The sequence below is a fragment of the Synchiropus splendidus genome, chromosome 14, assembly GCF_027744825.2.
Source record: "Synchiropus splendidus isolate RoL2022-P1 chromosome 14, RoL_Sspl_1.0, whole genome shotgun sequence".
In the NCBI taxonomy this organism is placed as follows: Eukaryota; Metazoa; Chordata; class Actinopteri; order Syngnathiformes; family Callionymidae; genus Synchiropus; species Synchiropus splendidus.
The window spans coordinates 20,264,018-20,284,114 of NC_071347.1; the positions used below are offsets into that span (position 1 = coordinate 20,264,018).

Consider the following 20,097-nt stretch of genomic DNA (forward strand, 5'->3'; position numbering starts at 1 on the left):
GGCTGCTCAGTTATCACCAGTCCACCTTCTCTGTGGTGAACCCTCAGACAGGCGGCCGGAGAGGTGTGTGTGTCCAGTTGTGGTCGTTCCTCAAACACACGCACGGAGCTCCAGCTGAGATCAAATACAGACCCCCGACCCCCTCCTCCCCAAGAACCCGGCCCCCTGGTCGCAAGGAGACAGCTGAGAAAACCAGACGCACCGTAGTGCCTTTGAACAAGGCGACCCCGGATTCATGCTCGGCCCCAAGAGAGAGCGACCACACGAGGAGGGAAGGACCACGTTTGTGCCCCCGGTACAGTGAAGACAGCGGGCTGTCGGTGATGGTCGCACACACCAACGCTACTGAACAACTGTATTCTGAAGTTCTGTCAGAGCAAAGATGGTGGAGGGGGGAGGGGGGGACAGAAGGAGCACAGATGCAACAGAAGGACTCACGTAAACATTGAAGCGGGCACCAAGCTGAGGGGTGGGGGGGAGAGAAGACAGCACCATGTAAGGAGCTGTGGTGCAGGGAGACACTCAGCTCCACAACTCTCTAATGTTCATCAGTGGAATTTAAAAACCTGTGTGGGGAACAACAAGCTTGAGCATAAACGTGACGCCATGTCGGTGAAATGCACCCACGCGTGAGCGACCTGCTCCAAGTCTGACTCTCAGAAGGTGGGTCAGGTCACAAAAGTGTGTCATGAAGTCGCCTTCAACTCAACTTGGCCAAAAAATAAATCAGATTTTATGCTATTTATCCGTTTCATTGTGTCACATCCAACACAACATACAACTGCAGATTCATTTTTAATGAAAAAGAGTTTTCATTTTTCTCTTGACTTGGCTCATTTTCATTTAGGGGGCCTGAATCCAGACCACATAAAGGTGCACACAACTGTAATTCTTCCACAATTATCACACATTTGAGCTTTCAAGGCAACAAAGTTCTTCCATGACACTGTGATATAGGTTTGCTCTCTTGGCCAGGTCGTGGGGGCAGCAGTAAAGCTAAGAGACCCAGGCTTCCATCTTCCCTTGCCTTGAAAAATCGAGTTCCCGGGTCCACTGAAGGACCTAAAACCCCAGAGACCTTCTGACAAGTCACCTTCTCTTGAGCATCTGCTCTACTTTGAGTCTCTCCTGGACGGCGCTGGGTGAAATTGGGAGGTTCTTTTGAGTCACTGGCAGCTGAGACTGTGTGACTCTCATGAGCGCCCAGGCGCAACAGAGAAGGTGTGTAATGTGTCCAACCATGTCATGTGGTGTTGTGACAATAAGCAGCAGGGTCACATGACCTGCCATCTCAGGCAGCATCAACACAGAAACCTGAGCGTGAAGAAACAGCGACTGTGTTCCTGCTCCGCCGTGAGAGTGGAGGTGGTCGGGTCCCGGCGGTGAATCGGCGTCTGTGCTCCACCAGGAAGTGGTTGATGGACAGTAGAGCGCCCCCAACACTGGGCCCTCTGTCAGGCCGGACCGGGCCGACATGTTTAACTTGGCCCGCTCGGCGGCCACGTCGGGAAGCAAAAACAAGAATCTCCTTTTTTGAGAGTTGGACTGGGGTGTCAGAGCAGGTCCAGTCAGCAGGAGCAGGGAGCTGACGGCTTGTCAGAGGGGAGAACAGAACCTACACAGAACCTCCACCGCAGTTCTGGTCCAGTGCAGAAGCACATTTTTATTCTGGTTCTGTCTGGCTCCCCAGTGTTAGCATAGCTGGCCTAATGAGGGGTGCAATTGCAGCTGTGTTAAAATGCGCCCCCCCCCGCAACCCCCTCTCCGCCTCAATGTGTCCGCTGGGTCCTAAAGCCCTGCCCTCTGTACAGTAGCTATTCCACAGAATTAATAAGGTCATTGGAATTTTGAGAAAATTGTCGACTCAAACATCAAACTTTTCAACAACTAATGCCGCCTAGAACAGAATCGAAAAAGTCTGTGGCGGCACAGATGGTTGATGTCATCACTTGACTTGAATAATGTGCAAGCCATTGAAGTTCATGATGTAAACAACAGAGTTCTTTTTGAGTCACTCAAAATGCCTCAAGATTCCACCGTAGTTTCTCATCAACAAAGTCCTTCAAATGGTTCTGAAGTTACATAGAGAAACAGGACCTTCGGTCAGCTGAGAGTCAAAGATCCGTGTGGTTTAGTGGGAGACGCGACAGTCTCTGTTGAAGACGTCACCTGGACGTCTAGAAGTTAGAGCTGAGTAGGACACGTCTCCTACCTCAGCCATCATTTAATATACGCTAAGTTCCTACGCCAACCAGTTTTAACCATGAATGTCCCCTGAATTCACAAGATCTTCTGTTGCTTTTTCCATGCGTCCCAGTTTCTCTCTCTGGGTGGAACTAGACGCGTCATGCTGTTGCCACACAGAAACTCGTGAGGACCACCAGGACCTTCTGGAGATTGGACAGTTCCACCCCAGCATGGCAACATTTTGTGGTCCCTGAGTCGGCAGGGAATTGTTGGGCTGACACTTGACAGGATGAGTGAAAGCCGGAGACATCTGACCTGACGGAGCTCACACACACGTACCTGAGCGCAGGGGACTCTCCACGGTGGACCAGGAAAGTGGAGCTTGTTCTACCTAAAGTCCTCTCAGCAGACCAGAGGCCCCATGTCTAACACCAGGTCCTAAATCCAGCGTTGCTTTGCCGCAGCTGTCAGCAGGCTCCATATCCCGTCTCAGCACCAGCGCGCGAGTGTGTGCGACCAGATGGTTTGTCTCCAACACCACTGCCCTCCCAGAACCCGCCTCCTCCTCCTCCTCCTCAACCACGCCCCTCTGCCTCAGAACAGCCAGTGCTTGTGAAGCCGGAGGCGGGTCTTCCACACACGTTTAAATGTTGAAAGTCTGATCCAGAAATATGACCAACTCTATGATGACTGGTTTCAGATGGACCAGCTGAGAGGAGCTGAAGCTCCCCGACCTCCCGCTGACAAATCACATCCCTTCGCTTGTTAAAAAAGTTCCACTCCAAAGTGGTCAAACACCCGTCCGCCGTTAACACCGTGTTTCCAGACAGAAAGTCACAGTCGTAACCGAGCGTCCACAAAAGCTTCTAGTGTCCAGTGTTTGACCCGACTTTTGTTGCGCGGAGCGGCAGGAAGTGCGGGACATTCCTGCAGAGGTGAAGGAGAGGACGAGGGCAGCGGGGCACCTCAGGAGTTGGACTGGGCGGCAGGTGTGAATCCACTTCACACGTCCCGGAACATCTGAACCTGACGATTGACATCTGAACCCCCCGCCAGTAAAAAAGGGGCCTGCAGGCGATGTGGACGTCCAGCGGGATAATAAAGTGGGAGCAGATGAAACGCAGGTGATCATTGGCCGTTTGACTGACAGATGTGGCGTGATGTCATCGGATCGACTGCCGCCATTTTGAGGCGCAGATAGGCTGGTTCGGTGTGGGAGGGGCCTGAACCCGGAGCAGCTGGTGACTTTCCCCATCTACTTTATTCCAGCAAGAGTCTTTGCTAGAGTCAAGTTCGAGTACACACTTTCAAAAATACACTTCCACAGAGACAACTTGTCTTCTATCGTGACAGGAGAAACTGAATCATGAATATATATCTTGACTGTATTAGTTTTAGAGAAATGATTTTGCATTCTCAACTTGTAGCTATACGACAACAGCCTCCGAAACACCACGGAGAGATGGCGCTTCTGACCTCTCCCCTGAGATCCCACCCCAACTCTGGCCCTCATAAGCCTCCTCACCCCGATGAAAAAAAATGATTCAGTGAGTGAAAACAAATGAGAAAGATGGACAGATGATCTGGAACAGATGGATCAGGTCTAATACAACAAGGCTACCAGTCACTTGGTGCAGATTCTAGAGGAAGAGGCTGGTGAGGTCCATTTGGACTCGAGACTCGGACTCATCTTAGAAACACTGTCCTTCACACACACGATCTCGGGCTCCATTATTAGAAGACGCAGTCCCAGAGTTCAAGGTTCACTTTGGTGAATAAAATAAAGTGGAAGAAGCATCCCTGACCTCTGACCTCAGCCAGACCACATGACCAATAAATGCAGTGCCCGGGGGCCTTTATGACCCCGTCCCCCGTCACTGCCACACAGATCTGAACAGCAGCTCACACCTGGTCTACACCTCATCAACGAGCCCAGCGGCGGGTCGATGGCCAGCAGAGGCGATGGTCAATTGCCCCCCCCCCTTCCCCGGACACACACTCACATTCCTCTCTGGTCCAAACACGTCTCTCCACACTCTTCTTGTGCTCAGTGATCAACTCAGTCGACCGTTCTGCATGTGGGTGCTCACTACTGCCCTCTACAGCAAGTTTCACCCACCACATCTATCAACCAATTTCTCAGCAACACCTCGTGTCCAGTCATGACAAGACTCAACATCCCTTTGTCCATCCAGCTTTGACTCATGAGTCTCAACATCTGGACGAGCCAGGCCACAACACGACCGGATTCACTCAGTCTACACACCAACCGGTCTTCTGGCTCAGCTCTTTTTATGCCACAGTAACACAACCATAGTATCAGCAGAACAATGTTAGCACTGGCTCATTTAAATGGAAGTTCAATTCACCAGGCTGAGTTTAGTTAGCATCAGCTTAGTTAGCACCATTAGCATTGACTGTGAAATGCGTCGACAGTCACAGCAACGGTCTGCGTTAGCGCTTCAAAAGCCCAAGATTAGCAATTGTGCTGATCAAAAGAGCACTAAAGCAATAAACGCTTCACAAGCTCCTTTTAAGTTATTCATTTGTACTGCTACTTTGCTAGCACTAATTGGATATTAGCACTTATGTGAAATCATCATTAAAGCTGTTGCAAGTCAGCTAGCATGTGAGCTAATGCATGACTTTTAGCTTTGTTGTTAATGACGCTACCAAAGTCTTTAGTCAAATGAGAGCGCTGCTTGGTCTATTTATATGCAGTGCACTGTATCATGAGCCTGCTAGCATTTGCATTTTCTACCTTCATGAGCTTCAGTCAATTCAGGCGATTGTAATAATTGAAATATTGCGCGTAGGTTGCTAGTCAAATCACAAGGCATGGTTGTATTCACACTCCTGACTAACCTTGTTAAAGTTTGCATCCAAGACTTGCTTAACTTATATTCAGCAGGGGTGTCAAATATGGAGAAAACAAGCCTAAGAAATGGCTGAACTCGTCTCTAGAAAGAGTGCAGAGATATTTTCCAGATCAAAATGATGATGACGACCAGGTTGGCGCTTGACACACGAGCACATTTTAAAACCGCTTTACTGTTTGGTCAGTAAACGCTGGAATGAGATATGTGTTCAGGTGTCGCCACGTCATCACTTCCTGCCCCAAAAACTTTGGCAGTTTGGTGCTTTACAGTAAACCCCAGCACTTTGTGCTCAGGCTGAAGCCTCGTTAAACCTCTTTAGGGGAGTCACAGTAAAGTTCTGGGTCGAGTCATAAAGGGGGTCCTGAGGGGGCACGGGGAGGGTCAGGATGTTAACAATAGGCCGCTGTGTTAGCCAGCTTATAAAACCTCGACATTCTCCAGCTTTGAATGAGCGGCCAGCCACTGTTAGTGGGCGACACAAAGCTTCTGCAGGACCATAAAGTCGAGACACTACTGTAACAATCACTTTTACGCCTCACAGCAGGGAAGGGGGGGAGGCGGGGTGGGGGTGAGTCAACTCGCTGATATTGACTTAGCCTTCTAACCTGCCTGTCACCTCTTTAAACGCCCAGCCATCGGGGTGGGGGGCACTCGCAGAACTTGGCAGATTTGAATCGAGAGGACAGCGAGGTGGGAGCGAATCATCGCTGCAAGGGCAGCGCTCGCTCTCTTTCAGGACCCAAAATAAAGACATCAGTGGCAGTATTTTTAGAAAGAACAATCATGTGACCGTCCGTCTATTAATGTGCAAGGTATTTTTGGCACTTCACTCTCAGACGGCCCCACAGAACCTGTGTTTGAGTAAACGTTGCTAAACGTCTGATCCATGTGCCTCATGAACATCCTCAGCTTCGACTTCACATTTACACGTCCATGCATCAGAACATCCATCTGTAGATCGACTTTCTTTACAGCCATTAACAGGGCTGAACTATGAATCTATGAAACATTCATTCTTCCATCTACACGTCAAGCTCTGTTCACATGGTCCACCACTGCATTTGCACATGAATTAAAGTTCCTTTAGGGCCACTATGTGATAGTTGTGAGGAGCCAAAGGAACTGAAGGAATTAATAAAATGAAGCTTTAATTGGATGGAACAACTATACAATCATGAATAAAAATAATTTAAAAAAATTAATTAAATGAAAAAAAAAGTAACGATAAAGCACTGCACTGCAATTTTTCATAAAACCAATTCACCAATTAAATATATTTTGTTTCCTAAAATAAATAGGACTAGTAGTGTATATATATATATATATATATATATATATATATATATATATATATTAGTGGCAAAAACCAATTTAACTTAATTTATTGTAATATTATAAAACTGAAATTCTGACACAAATATTTGAGACATTAAAAGAGCTTTAGTTTAAATAAGGTGATATATAAATTTGAATATAGCCACCATCCTGATTTATTGTGCTATTGTCAATGTGATGCAAAATAATATGTCGTTTCAATGTATGTATGGCTCCATCACTTGATTCAGTAATATACCAAATTCATTCAAATTGAAAAATGTGGCTTCTTGTGGCAAATATTCTTATACAATTAAAGTACGATTAATTGAGATTAATTAATCACAAAATCTCTAATTAACTAGATTCATTTTTTAACCGAATCCCACCCCTAATATATATATATATATATATATATATATATATACTCAGCATTTATGTAAAGGCTAAACTTGCCTAAAGTAGACAATATAAATAACCTTTGACTCTAGAATCTCAAACTACCTAAATTAAGAATAAACTCTTAAACAAATAAAGTAGTGACGAATAGCATTAAAAAGATACATGTTTCTTCATGATCACTTTTATAGTTTCACTTGACTTTATCAGGGCCACATAAATACAGGCCCCTGGCCCTCATGGTCCCCAGGTCTGCATCATAGAGGCCCACGAGGCCAAACATCCGGCTGTACATACATTATTGAGGCCTTTATTTCTTAACCATCCATTGTAACAGCTGTGCACACAAGGTACCTGGATATTTATCAAGCCTTATATGGAAGCATTCCATCCCTGCTGCCATTTACACACACGGATCGTCTGGTTTATTAGTACTTGCCATGGATTCACAGTCATCTTTTGTTGGACTTTGTCCAGCCTTGTAGTGGTGCTCCATGTTGCACAGGTCTGTGTCTGTAGTGGATTTATGTGAGGTTTGAGTGGAAAAAATACAGACATGTGAAAAGTGTTCACCGACGCCAACAGGCGTTCATTACATTGCCATTAAAGTACTAACTCATAATGGACCTTTAAAACGCGTAATAAAGATAAACATCGAGTTGAAATTAACTTATCACCAAGATGGATATCAGAGTGCCATTATCTAAATGGCCACCAGGGGGCAACACCACCTTTCACTCCCCGAGAAGTGTCCAGCTTCAGTGACAACCAGAAACATATTCATCACACATTAAAAACATGAATGTGAGGGATTATCAAAGAACTAGAAATCCTCAATCCTCCACCTGTCAACACACTTCTGTACAAGAGAATCGCCCTAGCTAGTGTGCTCATGTCAAACCCACTTCTGGGTCTGATCAGCAACAGGTTGAGCTGAAAACGTCCAAAACTGATCTGCCGTTTATTCAGCACCGCACCCACTTTGACCCAGTACACCACATCAACGCCAAAGCTTCGCTGTAGTCAGCTATTGTTTGACTTTCACCGTGTCTATGTTTAACTGTTTTCGTTAATATGTATTTTTTATTTGTTTTTTAATGCATTTATTTCTTTTTTATCAATCAACCATTTTGACACATTAACACATGGCTAATATATATATATATATATAATATCAATTATCAGGTAAACTATAAGAAGAAAAATAAGATATATTCGCTGAGAGACATATATAAAAAAAAGTACCATATAACATGGTATAAATAATGCTGAAAAATGCAACTGGCTGTAATATGATGAAATGTCATGGTAACAATTCACAGAGGGTAACATTTCCGGTCATTCGTGGCTTGCATTTTACACAGGAAAGTGACTGACAGGCAGAGGAGCTTGATGGGGCCCTTCCATTTGGGCCCCAAATGACTTTGCAACGTAGGAGCCGACTTGTCTGTGTTCCATGTGTTTGAATTGCTGGCGAACACTCACTCAAAACACCCTTCACAACTGATGTTTTCAGTTAACCTCACTCACAAAGCCGTTCACTCAGTCATTTTATTTGTCCTTTCGAGTGAGTCCTAACTCATTCACACCCCCAGTTCAGTCACTCACTGGGGCCAAGGGGCATGGAACCTCCCAGCGACCCAGGGCCACAGGCTGGGGACGCCGTGGTCAAACAACCAGCCTCACAAACACACAGAATCATGTCGACTCAATCACTCAGTTGGATTGAACGGTTTTTCCAAGTTTATTCTCTCATTCACTGGGCTGCTCATCTACTCAATCACCCTCATATCATCCCCCAAATCCTTCAGTCAGTCCTTTAAACACGCATTCATGTCCATTATTGACTCTTAACGCTCACACGATGATCACACACGAGCCCACTCACAAGAGCAGCAGTGTGGAAACGCACGTCTCCGTTCTCTCACTTAAGTGTTTTATTGATCCAACTTTTTTCCCTTTTGTCTCACTCACTTTTATTTGACGTATCCATCTGACTTTCTACTTCTTCTTCACACTTGTTTTCCCTCCCACCCGCTCGTTTGTTCACCCTGTCACAGCCCCAGACTCGGTCACGCAGTTGTCACTGAAGTGACAGGCGACAGCTGAGACATCTGCGGGTCCGCGGGGACTCGGCACTTCCCCACGCCTCAGTCCGCGCGCCCTGGCGTCCGACCGTCCGTGGAACCGCGGACATTTTAAGACCATTTAAGATGGAGGTATATTCGCTCACACAAAACTACGTCGCGTGAAAACGTCTTGTCTTCCTCAAAACTCCACGCCAAACCCCCCAAAAGCCACGTAAAAAGTCGGACTCACCGCGGGGGGTGTTGCGTGGCGCCGGTCCGACTCTCCGAGCTCGATAGTCCCGAACAAAGATTCACTCCTGCGCTGCCATCGGGCTGGAAATTCCTCACGCGCTGGCGTGGATCTGGTCCAGGAGCTGGTTCGCCCGACTCTGTCACCACATCCCACGGAGACGCTCCAGCGGAGGACGGTCCGCCCGCTCATTGGCTGGGAGACGCGGACCCCCCTGGCGTGGCGGCGCAGCTGCATCAGTTTATGAAGAACACAACAAGACAAATGTTGCTCCAGTACATGGAAACCTCGACCAGACAAACATCCCAATGCGTTGTCAATAAAATCTTTTTTTGAGTAAATGAAACCTCAAATGATGGCACTATTGATAGCAATATTTGATTTTTGTGCGATAAAGTAAATAAAAGCAACTATACATGTCAGCCAATCAGAAGGCGCTCACCATGAGACCAGGAAGTAGGACATACAGCAGAGGTGGGCGATTGAATTTCCTAAAGGGCCACATCACAAACTGTAACTGTTGTGAGGGGCCTCCATCAAAACAAAGACGGCAATGACTACGAAACATGAGGGAAAAATATACAAAATGTATACGTAAGTAACAAGGACAAAATGAACCTTAAAATGAAATGTAACTGAGCATATTAAGAAGTGTGAATATGCCATGAAACATATTGAAATATTTCAATTTATATGCACGTAATTTGAATATAAATCAACATAACTATGGACCAGATGTTCAACATAAAAAGGCAATTTATTTCCAAATATATGTTCAGTATTCCTTCCATGTGTTTTGAGGAACAAGAAAAACACAAGAAAAGAAGAACATTTTAGCCTTACAACAAAAACATGCTATATTTACTGTTGAAGTGGTGGTGATGACTAAAAGAGAAAAAACAAAACAAGGCAGAAAAATTACGGCAGCTTAGTCATAGTTGTGTAGTCTGACATCAAACGGGCCACGAAAACACAGGCATCGGGCCGCATATGGCCCCCGGGCCGTACTTTGCCCAGGACTGAAATATAGGATGCTCTGCAGGATCTTTTGCTGATATAAATGTTTCCTGAGTGGCAGAACGTTCCATCAAATCCTTCATTTGAAGTTCCATTTACTCCAAATATATTTTCAAAATTCAAATTATATATGAACCATATATGAAGACGCTCACGGCATACAAACTGAAATATATCTTGACTTCTCCCGCCAGCTTCTTGTGCTTTTCAACCACCGACAGTGGAGTCAGTTTCACTCAAAAAAGATTTTTTGGAATTTAGGCCAGGTCTGGCTGGTGAAGCTGGAGGGGCTTGGTCCTCTCAGCGGGGAGGGACCGACGGTTGAGCACCAAGTAAACAGGCCATCACAGCTCATCTCCACTGTTGAAACCAGCAGCTGACCAACAATGGTCTGGACTGACTCATTCATTACTTTCTGCTTCATCCAAATAAACCATAAACATACAGGGAAACAAGCTGTGGACAACAGCAAATATCTGAAAGTTCATGACGAAATATATGTGATGATGACCGCCAGAAACATGTGATGACATCATCATCTTTAACACCCAGGACGGGGCTCGATCAGAGAGGTATTTGGAGGCAAACATGTTGGTTCTCCTCACCACTGGTGAATCATGATCACAATGAGACCTCTGTTCGCAGGAGCTCCCACCCGCTCATCCCACATGTGTCTACCTCATACGAGCAGGACTGGAAGCGTCCATTGAAGGAGAACAAAAGCTCCATGATGTCCTGAGATTGTAGGCGAAAGCTCCCCACCATAAATCACATCAACACAATCTGCTGAGTGGAAACTTTATGACTGGGTCCAGGGAGGATTCTGCACACTGTTGCTTCAAACATGCTGACAGCCTGATGGCAGCTACATTTGCTGACCTTCTGAAGAGATGCTTGACCTGCCGGGACCCAGATAAGGTCTTTCTCTGGTGCCCCTCAGGCCCCGCGGAGCACAAACAGAAAAACACGTGAGATAAATATGCAGATGCATTTGAAGCCCCAAAACAGAGTCTTAGAGAGCGATCACTCTCAGGACCACGCTCCCCACGTCGGCCCTCTGACACACAGGTGTGGATCACACAGAGAGGCGGTGGGAACATCATTATTAATGATTAAAAACCTTTAATCAATTGGAGGTTAATCACTCACTTTGGTGACTCCGCTGAAATATGAGAAGCATTTTTGAGGTCAAAAGTCTTGTGACTGATTTTTACAACGGTGCTGTAAATATCTCATCGGCAGAGACAAATGCAAGCGACTTTCAGGTCGGACTTGAAAGCAGAAACTGGCTGCAGGGCAGGAGTGTTGGGAATCATGTCGCTCGTGCACGTCACCTCCAGAGTTGGTTTCAGTCGGCGTGAATTTGCTCGCTTCAGTGCGAGGCGTGACGTGAGCCTTCTGCTGGACTTTTGAGTCGAGTTTCATGTCAGTAGTCATGATGCCGTAGAGCCGACCTGGGCAAAGTGCTGCCCATGGGTCATAAGCGGCCCGATGCCTGTCTTTTTGTGGCCCGTTTGATGTCAGACTAAAACTATAACTAATGTGTCCTAAATTTTCTTCCTTTTTTTGTTCTTTCTCTGTTAGTACACCACTTCAGCAGTAAATATAGTATGTTCTTGTTTTAAGACTAAATTTTTCTTCTTTTTGTGTTTTTTTTGTTCCTCAAAATACATTAAAGGAATATTGAAAATATTTTTAATAATAAATTGCTTTTTTATCTTGAACGTGAGGTCCATAGTTATGTTGATTTCTATTCAAATAAAGTGCATATAAAATGAAATATTTCAATAGGTTTCATGGCATATTTACACTTCTTAATATCCTTACTGGCATTTCATCTTCTAAGGTTCATTTTGCCCTTGTTAGTTAAGTATATATTTTTCCGTCATGTTTTGTAGTCATTGCGGTCTTTCTTTTGATGGAGGCCCCTCACAATCGCTACAGTTTCTAATGTGGCCTTTTAGGAAATTTACACCTCTGCTGTTGATAATAGTCAAAGTAACAATGCAGATCGTAGTCACTCTGGCAATGGGTAATGATGCTAACTGCATGCCTGCATGTAACCGTTGAGCTTGACTGTGATCGGACAGTTTGTCTTCCACCACCGTCACTCAGATCCAGTTTAACTGTCCAACACACAAAAAACATGAGCGATTCTAGCAATACAAAGACTGGAAACAAGCACTGACTGAATATAAATCTGAATATTTCATTCAGAAGCTTGGGAGTTTCCTTTGCTCGATTCATACCTTTCCACAAAGTGAACTACAGAATTGGCTCCAGGCAGCCGGATGGTGACAGCATCGAAGCATCGCTCTGTTCCACACCTCTTTAGTTCAACAAGTTGATCATTCAGCTCAGACTTAAGAGCTCGCCCCTCGCCATGTCGGCACCATGAATCAATAATTCAGTTCACCCAAGTAAACTAGGAGAAACAGCAACTGACTCTGGCTATTCTCTGCATGAAAATGGGATCAATGACTGGTGTTTACTTGAAAGACGATGTGACAATTCTACCATAAATACAACCGATCCTTGTCTGGTCAAGCGATATAACAGTAAAAAACAAAATCGGAAAACCACATATTGTCTTTATATATCACCCCGGAGGATGAAACTGAAACACAAAGTCCATTCCAGGACAGAAAACTCCAACATAGGCCACAGAAATGTCCAAATCTACACTCAAATCAAACATCAACAACGCACTCATCAGGTGAACTAAGCAGCCGGTTACAGCACCAACATCACTGGGTTTACCTTCTCCACTGAGGCAAAATCTTCCAGCTCATGATCTATCTGTGATTGTGACCCAACTGCCACTTAATCTGACTCTGTAACTCAAAATTGGAGTGGCCAGAGAAAACCCTAGCCACAAGGTTAGACCTGAGAAAGACATCAAACCAGGGGAGACAGAGAGCAGAACCGCAGCTCCTCCACATCAAGAGAAGCCAGGTGAAGAGGGTCTTGTCTCAAAGTGGCCGGGCCACTCTGATGAGATTAGGTCTCTCAGTTCCCTCAGACGATCTGGAAGAGTTTTCTGGAGAGAGGGAAGTCAAGGCCTCTTTACTTTGACTGCTGCCCCCGCAACCTGAGCTCAGATAAGAAAACGGACGGATGGGTGTTTCGGTTGCAAACAATGATCCATGACTCAACCCACCAAGCATGGTGACATTGGACTTTATTTCAGAAGACAACAAAAGTTCTGTGTCAGCGCCGAAACTGGGACAAACCACATCAGTGTATCTGTTGTGTTAACATGTGAGGATGATACCCTGACGCCACGTGTGTGGCAGCCAGGCAGAAAGGTCGGTGACTCCTGTGTCCAAATGGAGTTTTTTTATTATGATGACGCTCAGAATGGTTCAAATGAAAACAGTGATGACGATGCATCCCTTGCTACCGTGGCGACGGGTTTGCTCTAGTTCAAGGTTCAGGCTGAGGATCAAGGCAACATCCATCATCACTCAACTCAGGAATCCAACTGGCAGAAGAAAGTTTCCCTGCTGATTTTCGTCTCCTGACCTCCGTGACTCCTCGTCTGGCGCTTTTACGGGAAAACACGAGCGCAGCTTGTTTTGCAGGACGAGAAATCGGGAGATGGCGACGCGCGTCCATCTGCTCTGTGTAAAGCCAGACTTTGATTGACAGGTCTGCGCACGCTCACTTAACCGGCGTCTCACTAGAGAGATCGCTGCGACAATCAGCTGGGTCGCGACCCGGTCCCTCACAGATGTGGCGTCTAGTCGAGAAGACTTGGTCAAAGGTTACCGCTTCTGTCAAATAATGGCTTCAAGTTTTGGAAAAAAACATTACAGGATTTCAATAACAGGCGGCTGGAACTGTTCAAAAGAAGGTCAGGAGTTGAAATGTTACCTCACGCCGATTGGCTGGAGGAGTCACAGTAGAGCATGTGACATGGGCAGGCGCTCAAGCAAAAGATATCAAAGGTCTTTTAGTCTTAGCTTAGCTTAATGCTAATGGAGACGATGGGAGAACACCAAAGCATTAAAGCAGACGTGTGAGCTACGGCGCCCTCTCGCTGCTCCGGGGTGACCTAACTGAAGAGGAATGTGGAGGACTCAGAGTGACGGCAGGCATGGGGGGCAGCAGAACCCCGACGCCACTGTAAGAGCTTCCTTCTGCTCTCCAACAATTCCTGAATTAGCTCTGGAGCAGAAAACAAGCCTTCTCTTGTTTCACTGGCTGTTTGCAGTTATACTGCGGCCAATTACGCACAAAGACGAAGGAGTGTCTCTCCCCCTCGCCCGCGCGACTGATGTCACGCTAACTCTGAAGTCTGCAGCATCAGTTGGCTAGTTAGCAGTTTGGAGATCATCTTGGCATGATCCACATGAGCTCCTCATCCATCACACGGCCATCAGCATGCAGTTCAGTGGAGGGATAGTTAGTAAGGGGATTTAGCATGTTGTTTAACGGCAACATGAAGAGGACAATAATGGGACGTACAACCAGTACTAGAATCGCTCTGATGTAGCCCCGCTGGTTGTGATGCGTCCGCTCCTCCCTACTCGCTGCTCACTAAGCAGCAGCATGTCTGCTGTGGGGGTTCTTTTAATCTGTCATGTAAAGTCTGCCTCTTGCAGCACATGCACAGGAAAATGCAGTGCAGGGATGCACCTTCAAATTAAACACACCATTTAAAGCTCCAGCACTTGACGGAGCACAGAGAGTTTTCTCGGCTCATGAAAGTGATATCGCTGGTTCCTCAGCAGCTGTTAGTGCAGCTGACGCTTAGCAACACCCGCCGGTCCGAGCATGACATTCGGAATGATAAGAAACAATTATAATTTCACCGAGCTAGGTGAGCAGCCTTTCTCAGGAGTCGTTTACACAGAGACAGAAACGACTGGATCCGTCGTTGATTTGGAGTCAGGTGCAACGTTTGCCAGCCACCTGAAACTGAAACTTTTGAAAACATCCAGAGTGGAATCTTTCATAAATGCAGTGCTCTCTGTCTCGGAGTCCCGATACTGTATGTACAGATTTCACGGACACAGTACATTCACCTGCGACGTCTCACATCGAATGAAATGTTTTTCATTTGTCCTTTTGACAGAATAGTTGCTGCATTCAGCAAGGTTTTTCTACTTTTCTATTCTCTCTCTCTATTTTTTTCTATAACTTCATGTTCACACATCATGTACACAGAAGGTGTCATCATTTTGATAGCAAATTCATTTTCAATCCATGTTATCTGTATCGGTGATCAGCAGCAGAGCATCCCTAACTGAAATCTTTATTATCATTTGCGACCAAACCTTTCCATTAAAACCAACAAGCCGCACCTAACCCAGATCAGTAAAAGAGAAAAGCGAGCCATCATCTAAAAGCCAGAGGTACAGGGTATGTTTGTTTAAGTTGGAAGCAGGAGACCAGGATTTTCCACTATTAACAGTACTTTTAAAGTTTTGTGCGTGTGTGTGTGCCACCTCTCCCGGGACTCTACCTCATTCCCGGAATTCCTAACTAGGCGACCTGCTCAGAGACTCACGGCCTCTACGGTCCTCTGTGCTGTCGAAACAGCCCCCCATCACCCGCCCCCGCTCCCCCCGCTTTCCTCTCGGCGTCCAACATTCTGTCCCGTGAAAAAGTGCCACGGTCAGATCTTTATCAAGTCTCCTGCACGGACACGTCGCTCCTTGCTATGAGGAGGATAAAGGTTGCCAGAGCTCCCATACGGTGGTGGGTCTCAGATGGACATCATCGGTGTCATAACAAGCGGATGAAGAGGGTGTGTGTGTGGGGGGGTTTACAAGGAAGCTAAAAATAGCAGGGCGCTGCTGGCGTGCAGGTCGGCCCACTTTTGACGGGCCGTTATGATGCTGAATGGAAAGTATGCTGGGCAGTTTATTAAACACGAAGCGGTGGGAGGTGTCGCCCTCAGACACCCGACACACACTGGGCCAGTTTTACCCTCCATTTCCGGGCTATAGAGATGGACCACCCAGCTTTGGATCCTCAGGACCCTACAGGTGTCGCCAACAAACTTCAGGCCTTTAAACATGTTGGTTATTAAATATTAAGAATAAAAACAGCCATTGTCTGCATGTGTCCAGGCGACCGGAGCAGGGTGTCCCCCAACACCCAGCCTAGCAATACACATACCTGGCTACTCCTGAAACACGCTATTAGCTGCTGCCCCGCCACTGTGTTGCTGCTCTGGGACCAGGAATGTCTGAGAACAACCCGATCATAAACTGTGATTCACATATTTGGTCCCTTCTGCTGGCAGCATTGTCCGCTCCCAACAGAACGGCCCTTGAGTGAGAAAACAAACCAGCCACCAGTGACTCATGACGGCGGCCTCTCCTTAATGACACGCCTGACGGTCATCCCTGACCCGCGTCTGACCGCTCGCACTGGCACCTGACAATCATCTGGAGCTGACTCCACTGGCTTCTGCTGCGCTGCCATAATTACAAGCCTAAATACCTCCCCAACATGACAAAGTGTCATTTCAAAGGTCACACGGGGTCAACGGGAAAACCGCCAAAACCAAAATGGACCCTCTATAAAGCCTGAGTATATGGCAGCACTACACAGTGAAGGCGGATGAACAGATGGTGAGAATTTGGGTCAACAAGGGCGATAAAAAACATTTTTGCGGCCTTGTTCACACAAGCATTATGTGAATGCTGATGCTTGTTTGTTTCTACATGTGACCCAGAAACAAACTTGGTCACACTTAAGGACCAAGACACTCCATGGAGCAAAGGTGAAGGTGAAAAGTTGGACACCAATGACAGTAATCCACTCAAACTAACAGCCTGCACGACGCCCGACACAGAAGAGGTAAACCGAGAGCCAAGAGGAGCAGAAGACCAGGAGGGGACAGTTCAGCGTGACACAGATCTGCAGTGCCTTCGTAATGATGCTGAGTCAGCATTTAATTATGCTCCCAGATCCAGGAAGCCAAGGCCTGAGGGAGGATGAGGAAGAGCAAACAACAGGTGTGTCCATCCCACCAGCCCCTCACAAAGATCCGACATGTCAAAGCCAGACCACCCTTTTTTTCCCACACTTCAGGAAAACCTTCCCTACAATGACTGGTCTTATCTCGCCATCCCATCACTGTGGGGAGGATTAGACGCCAGGACGGTGAAATCACAACAAGCATTCCTTCTCTCGCCGCGCATCCAGGAGCGTTACGTGGCTTGTTTTGATAAGAAAGGCTCCCATCTGAGTCAGCGCCCGCAGGCCGGTCCACCAGCTGTGTCCAAACAACCCACACCCAGCCGGCGAGTGTGGGACGGTGGACGACCCACATGGTCGTGCCACGCTCTGATGTTGACATGCAGCTCTTGATCGTGCCCTCCGCAGACCCCCTTCACTCCTAATGACTTCTCAGGCCAGCATCAAAAAAGGATTCATCCAAACAAGACATCATGAGTGTAAGAACTCCTTCTCCAGCTGGACACATACAGACTGCACATACACAAACTCATCTATGGCAATTTATAGTTGTCAGTTCAGGGGTTTTCCTATAGAGCCAAAAGCACGGGAAGAACATAGGAAGCACAAGGATTCAATCCAGAATACACTGATTTAAGATCCAGTCAGATGTTTACTTGATCTTCAAGCAAAATCATGGGAAGAAAACAGGCTAAAAACAAGCTAAAAGCTAACCTGCTTCCAGTTCTTTCCCGTCACAGTTAGACTCTTAAGAATGATCTCCGCATGACAACGACCTCATGCTGATGGAGCCTGAAGCAACAATCTCAGCACCATCACAGCCGACATCAAACCACTGCCGAGATTCACATCTAAGCCACGGATCATGGGGCCAGGCGACCCGCTCTCTGTTTGACAGGTCTTGTTATCGTCTGTGTCGAGAATGTAAACAAAGAAACACGAGAAATATCGATGGGCCGTGTCTGATCACGCCGAAACATTCCAACAAGTCCTGATTCACCGCTCACACGTGATGTCATCGCCTCTCCTGACAGCCCACTTAGACCAAAAATTCAAAGTCATTTGAAATCAGGAAGAAAATATGTAACAGAAAATAATTTCAATAAATAAAGGCTTCCTGACAGTCTTGCAGAGGCGTCTCAACTGGTTTGTCTCGATGCTCTTCAAGTCCCAGACAGATAAATGAGCTTCTAGCTCAGACCGTATCAGGGATGACGACCCCAAGACAAAGGAGAAAGTGGACCTTCATCTTTAGGCTCAGCCCTCATTGCTGTTGGTCCATCTCCTCCCACATCTGACCTTCACCTAACAACAAATCCCTGCAATATTTGGGGAACAATTTGATGTCCACCATTTCCCTGAGAAGCACGGCTAGAGCATCTAGAGGTGCTGATCCTCCAACAGAATGTTTCAAATGTGATATGTAATAACTAGTGGTGGGACTGTAACAAGTTAATTATGATAAATTTAGTACAAAAAAAAGTGTTAAAATATTTCATTTAATTTTAACACAGAACCTTTGTAAGTGCACGAGTTCCTGCACCACTGATCACACTGATGCACAAGACACGTGGCAGCTAGGATGAGAACAACAACAACAAACATGGAGGAATCTGCTGAGAATAGGTTACTCGAATAGGACTTACGGGGGGCAAGTTTCATTTTAAGACAAATATTTTCAAGACATTAAAAGAGCTTTAGTTGTTTAAATAAGGTGATATAAAAACTTGAATATAACCACCATTGTGATTTATTGTGCTACTGTCAAACTGATGCAAAACAAACAATATTTTGTTGTTTAAATGTATGTATGGCTCCATCATTTGATTCAGTGCTGTACTATACCATATTTCATTCAAATTGAAAAATAAGGTTTCTTGTGGCAAATATTCGTATACGATTAAACTGCGATTAACTGCGATTAATTAATCACAAATGAGATTTTTTTTTTTATTGAATCCCACCCCCTCTAGTAATAACGGTGTAAAAAAATAAACACTTCATTTCCTACATTTAAGCAGCTGTGATAATGTTGCACTCAAAACCACATTTCCCCAGAATCATTTCCTCAGGTAAGTTAAACACAAACTTTTGAACTTTCAGTGGGTTTACTCTCTGTGACGGGGTGATGTCATGTTTAACGTTCTGGATGGTGACTACAAAGGGGAATTTCTTGCTCCATCAATTCAAGGGGACACGCTCATTAAATATATGCGCGTCTTTAGTCAAGCAAGACGTTTGAAGTGGAGATCGCAAACCCGACAGCGAGCTGTAAAAACTGCTTTCCTTGGCATCAAAATCCCTGCTCTTGCGAGACAATAGAGGGGATGGACCAGCAATCCATGACGTGGTGACCTTGGAATGTAACCTTGGAAGTGAGCAACCACGTGAACTGAGACCTGATGAGGGTGTCACACTCCTCATGTACCGTCACACAGGTTGTTTCTTTGGAGCAAACCTCGCACGTGCACGGTGGAAAAGTCGGACCAACTTTCCTCCCTAAACTTGATGTTGCCGCTGAAAACAGGAAGATTCTCGAGTCATCTGGTTTCACTTCTGAGGAGAAGACTGCTGCCTGCTCTCAGCTCGGCTCAGGTTTCCATCCTCGTGGGTGGGGCTTCTATTTAGGTCACTATAGAGGACATAAACACTCCGGTGCCCACAAGACGGAGGGAGGCCTGTAATGAGCTCACTTTTTAACACTTTCATGCCACTTCCTGTCATTGGCACCTTTCAAGAGCCAGCTTAGCAGGTTGCATGTGGATACTAAACACATGAAGGTCAACTAGACGCCTCAATCTCAGCTTCTCTTTGTGTGCCTGCCAATTATTTAAATGCACGCAGTCTCACACTTGAGTGAAAAGAGGAAGGAGAAGTGCTGCTTCCAACTATTTCAAAGGTGCCACAGACTGTCAAAGACTTTACACAGCTGAAACACGGAGCTGCGTCTGGTGGACGTGGGTGAGTTCTTCATCATCTCACCGTCAGAGTTTTTCAAAAATTGGCTCCAGTTTCCGCCTGTGAACGGACCACATGTCACGAAAGG

At 46.1% G+C, this 20,097-nt stretch overlaps 1 protein-coding gene across 2 annotated transcripts in view; it reads right to left on the minus strand.

The window, feature by feature from the left end:
* The window catches only part of prickle1a (prickle homolog 1a), a 39,992-nt gene that overhangs the window by 4,508 nt on the left and 15,387 nt on the right, over positions 1–20,097 (minus strand). The window contains exon 3 of one of the 2 annotated variants that reach the window (XM_053884701.1): positions 9,099–9,329. In XM_053884701.1, coding sequence (XP_053740676.1) covers positions 9,099–9,290 — 192 coding nt within the window. In that variant the 5' untranslated portion in view covers positions 9,291–9,329. Of the gene's footprint in view, positions 1–2,526; positions 4,092–9,098; positions 9,330–20,097 lie in introns of those variants that run through there. The other variant, XM_053884702.1, reaches the window with a different exon arrangement.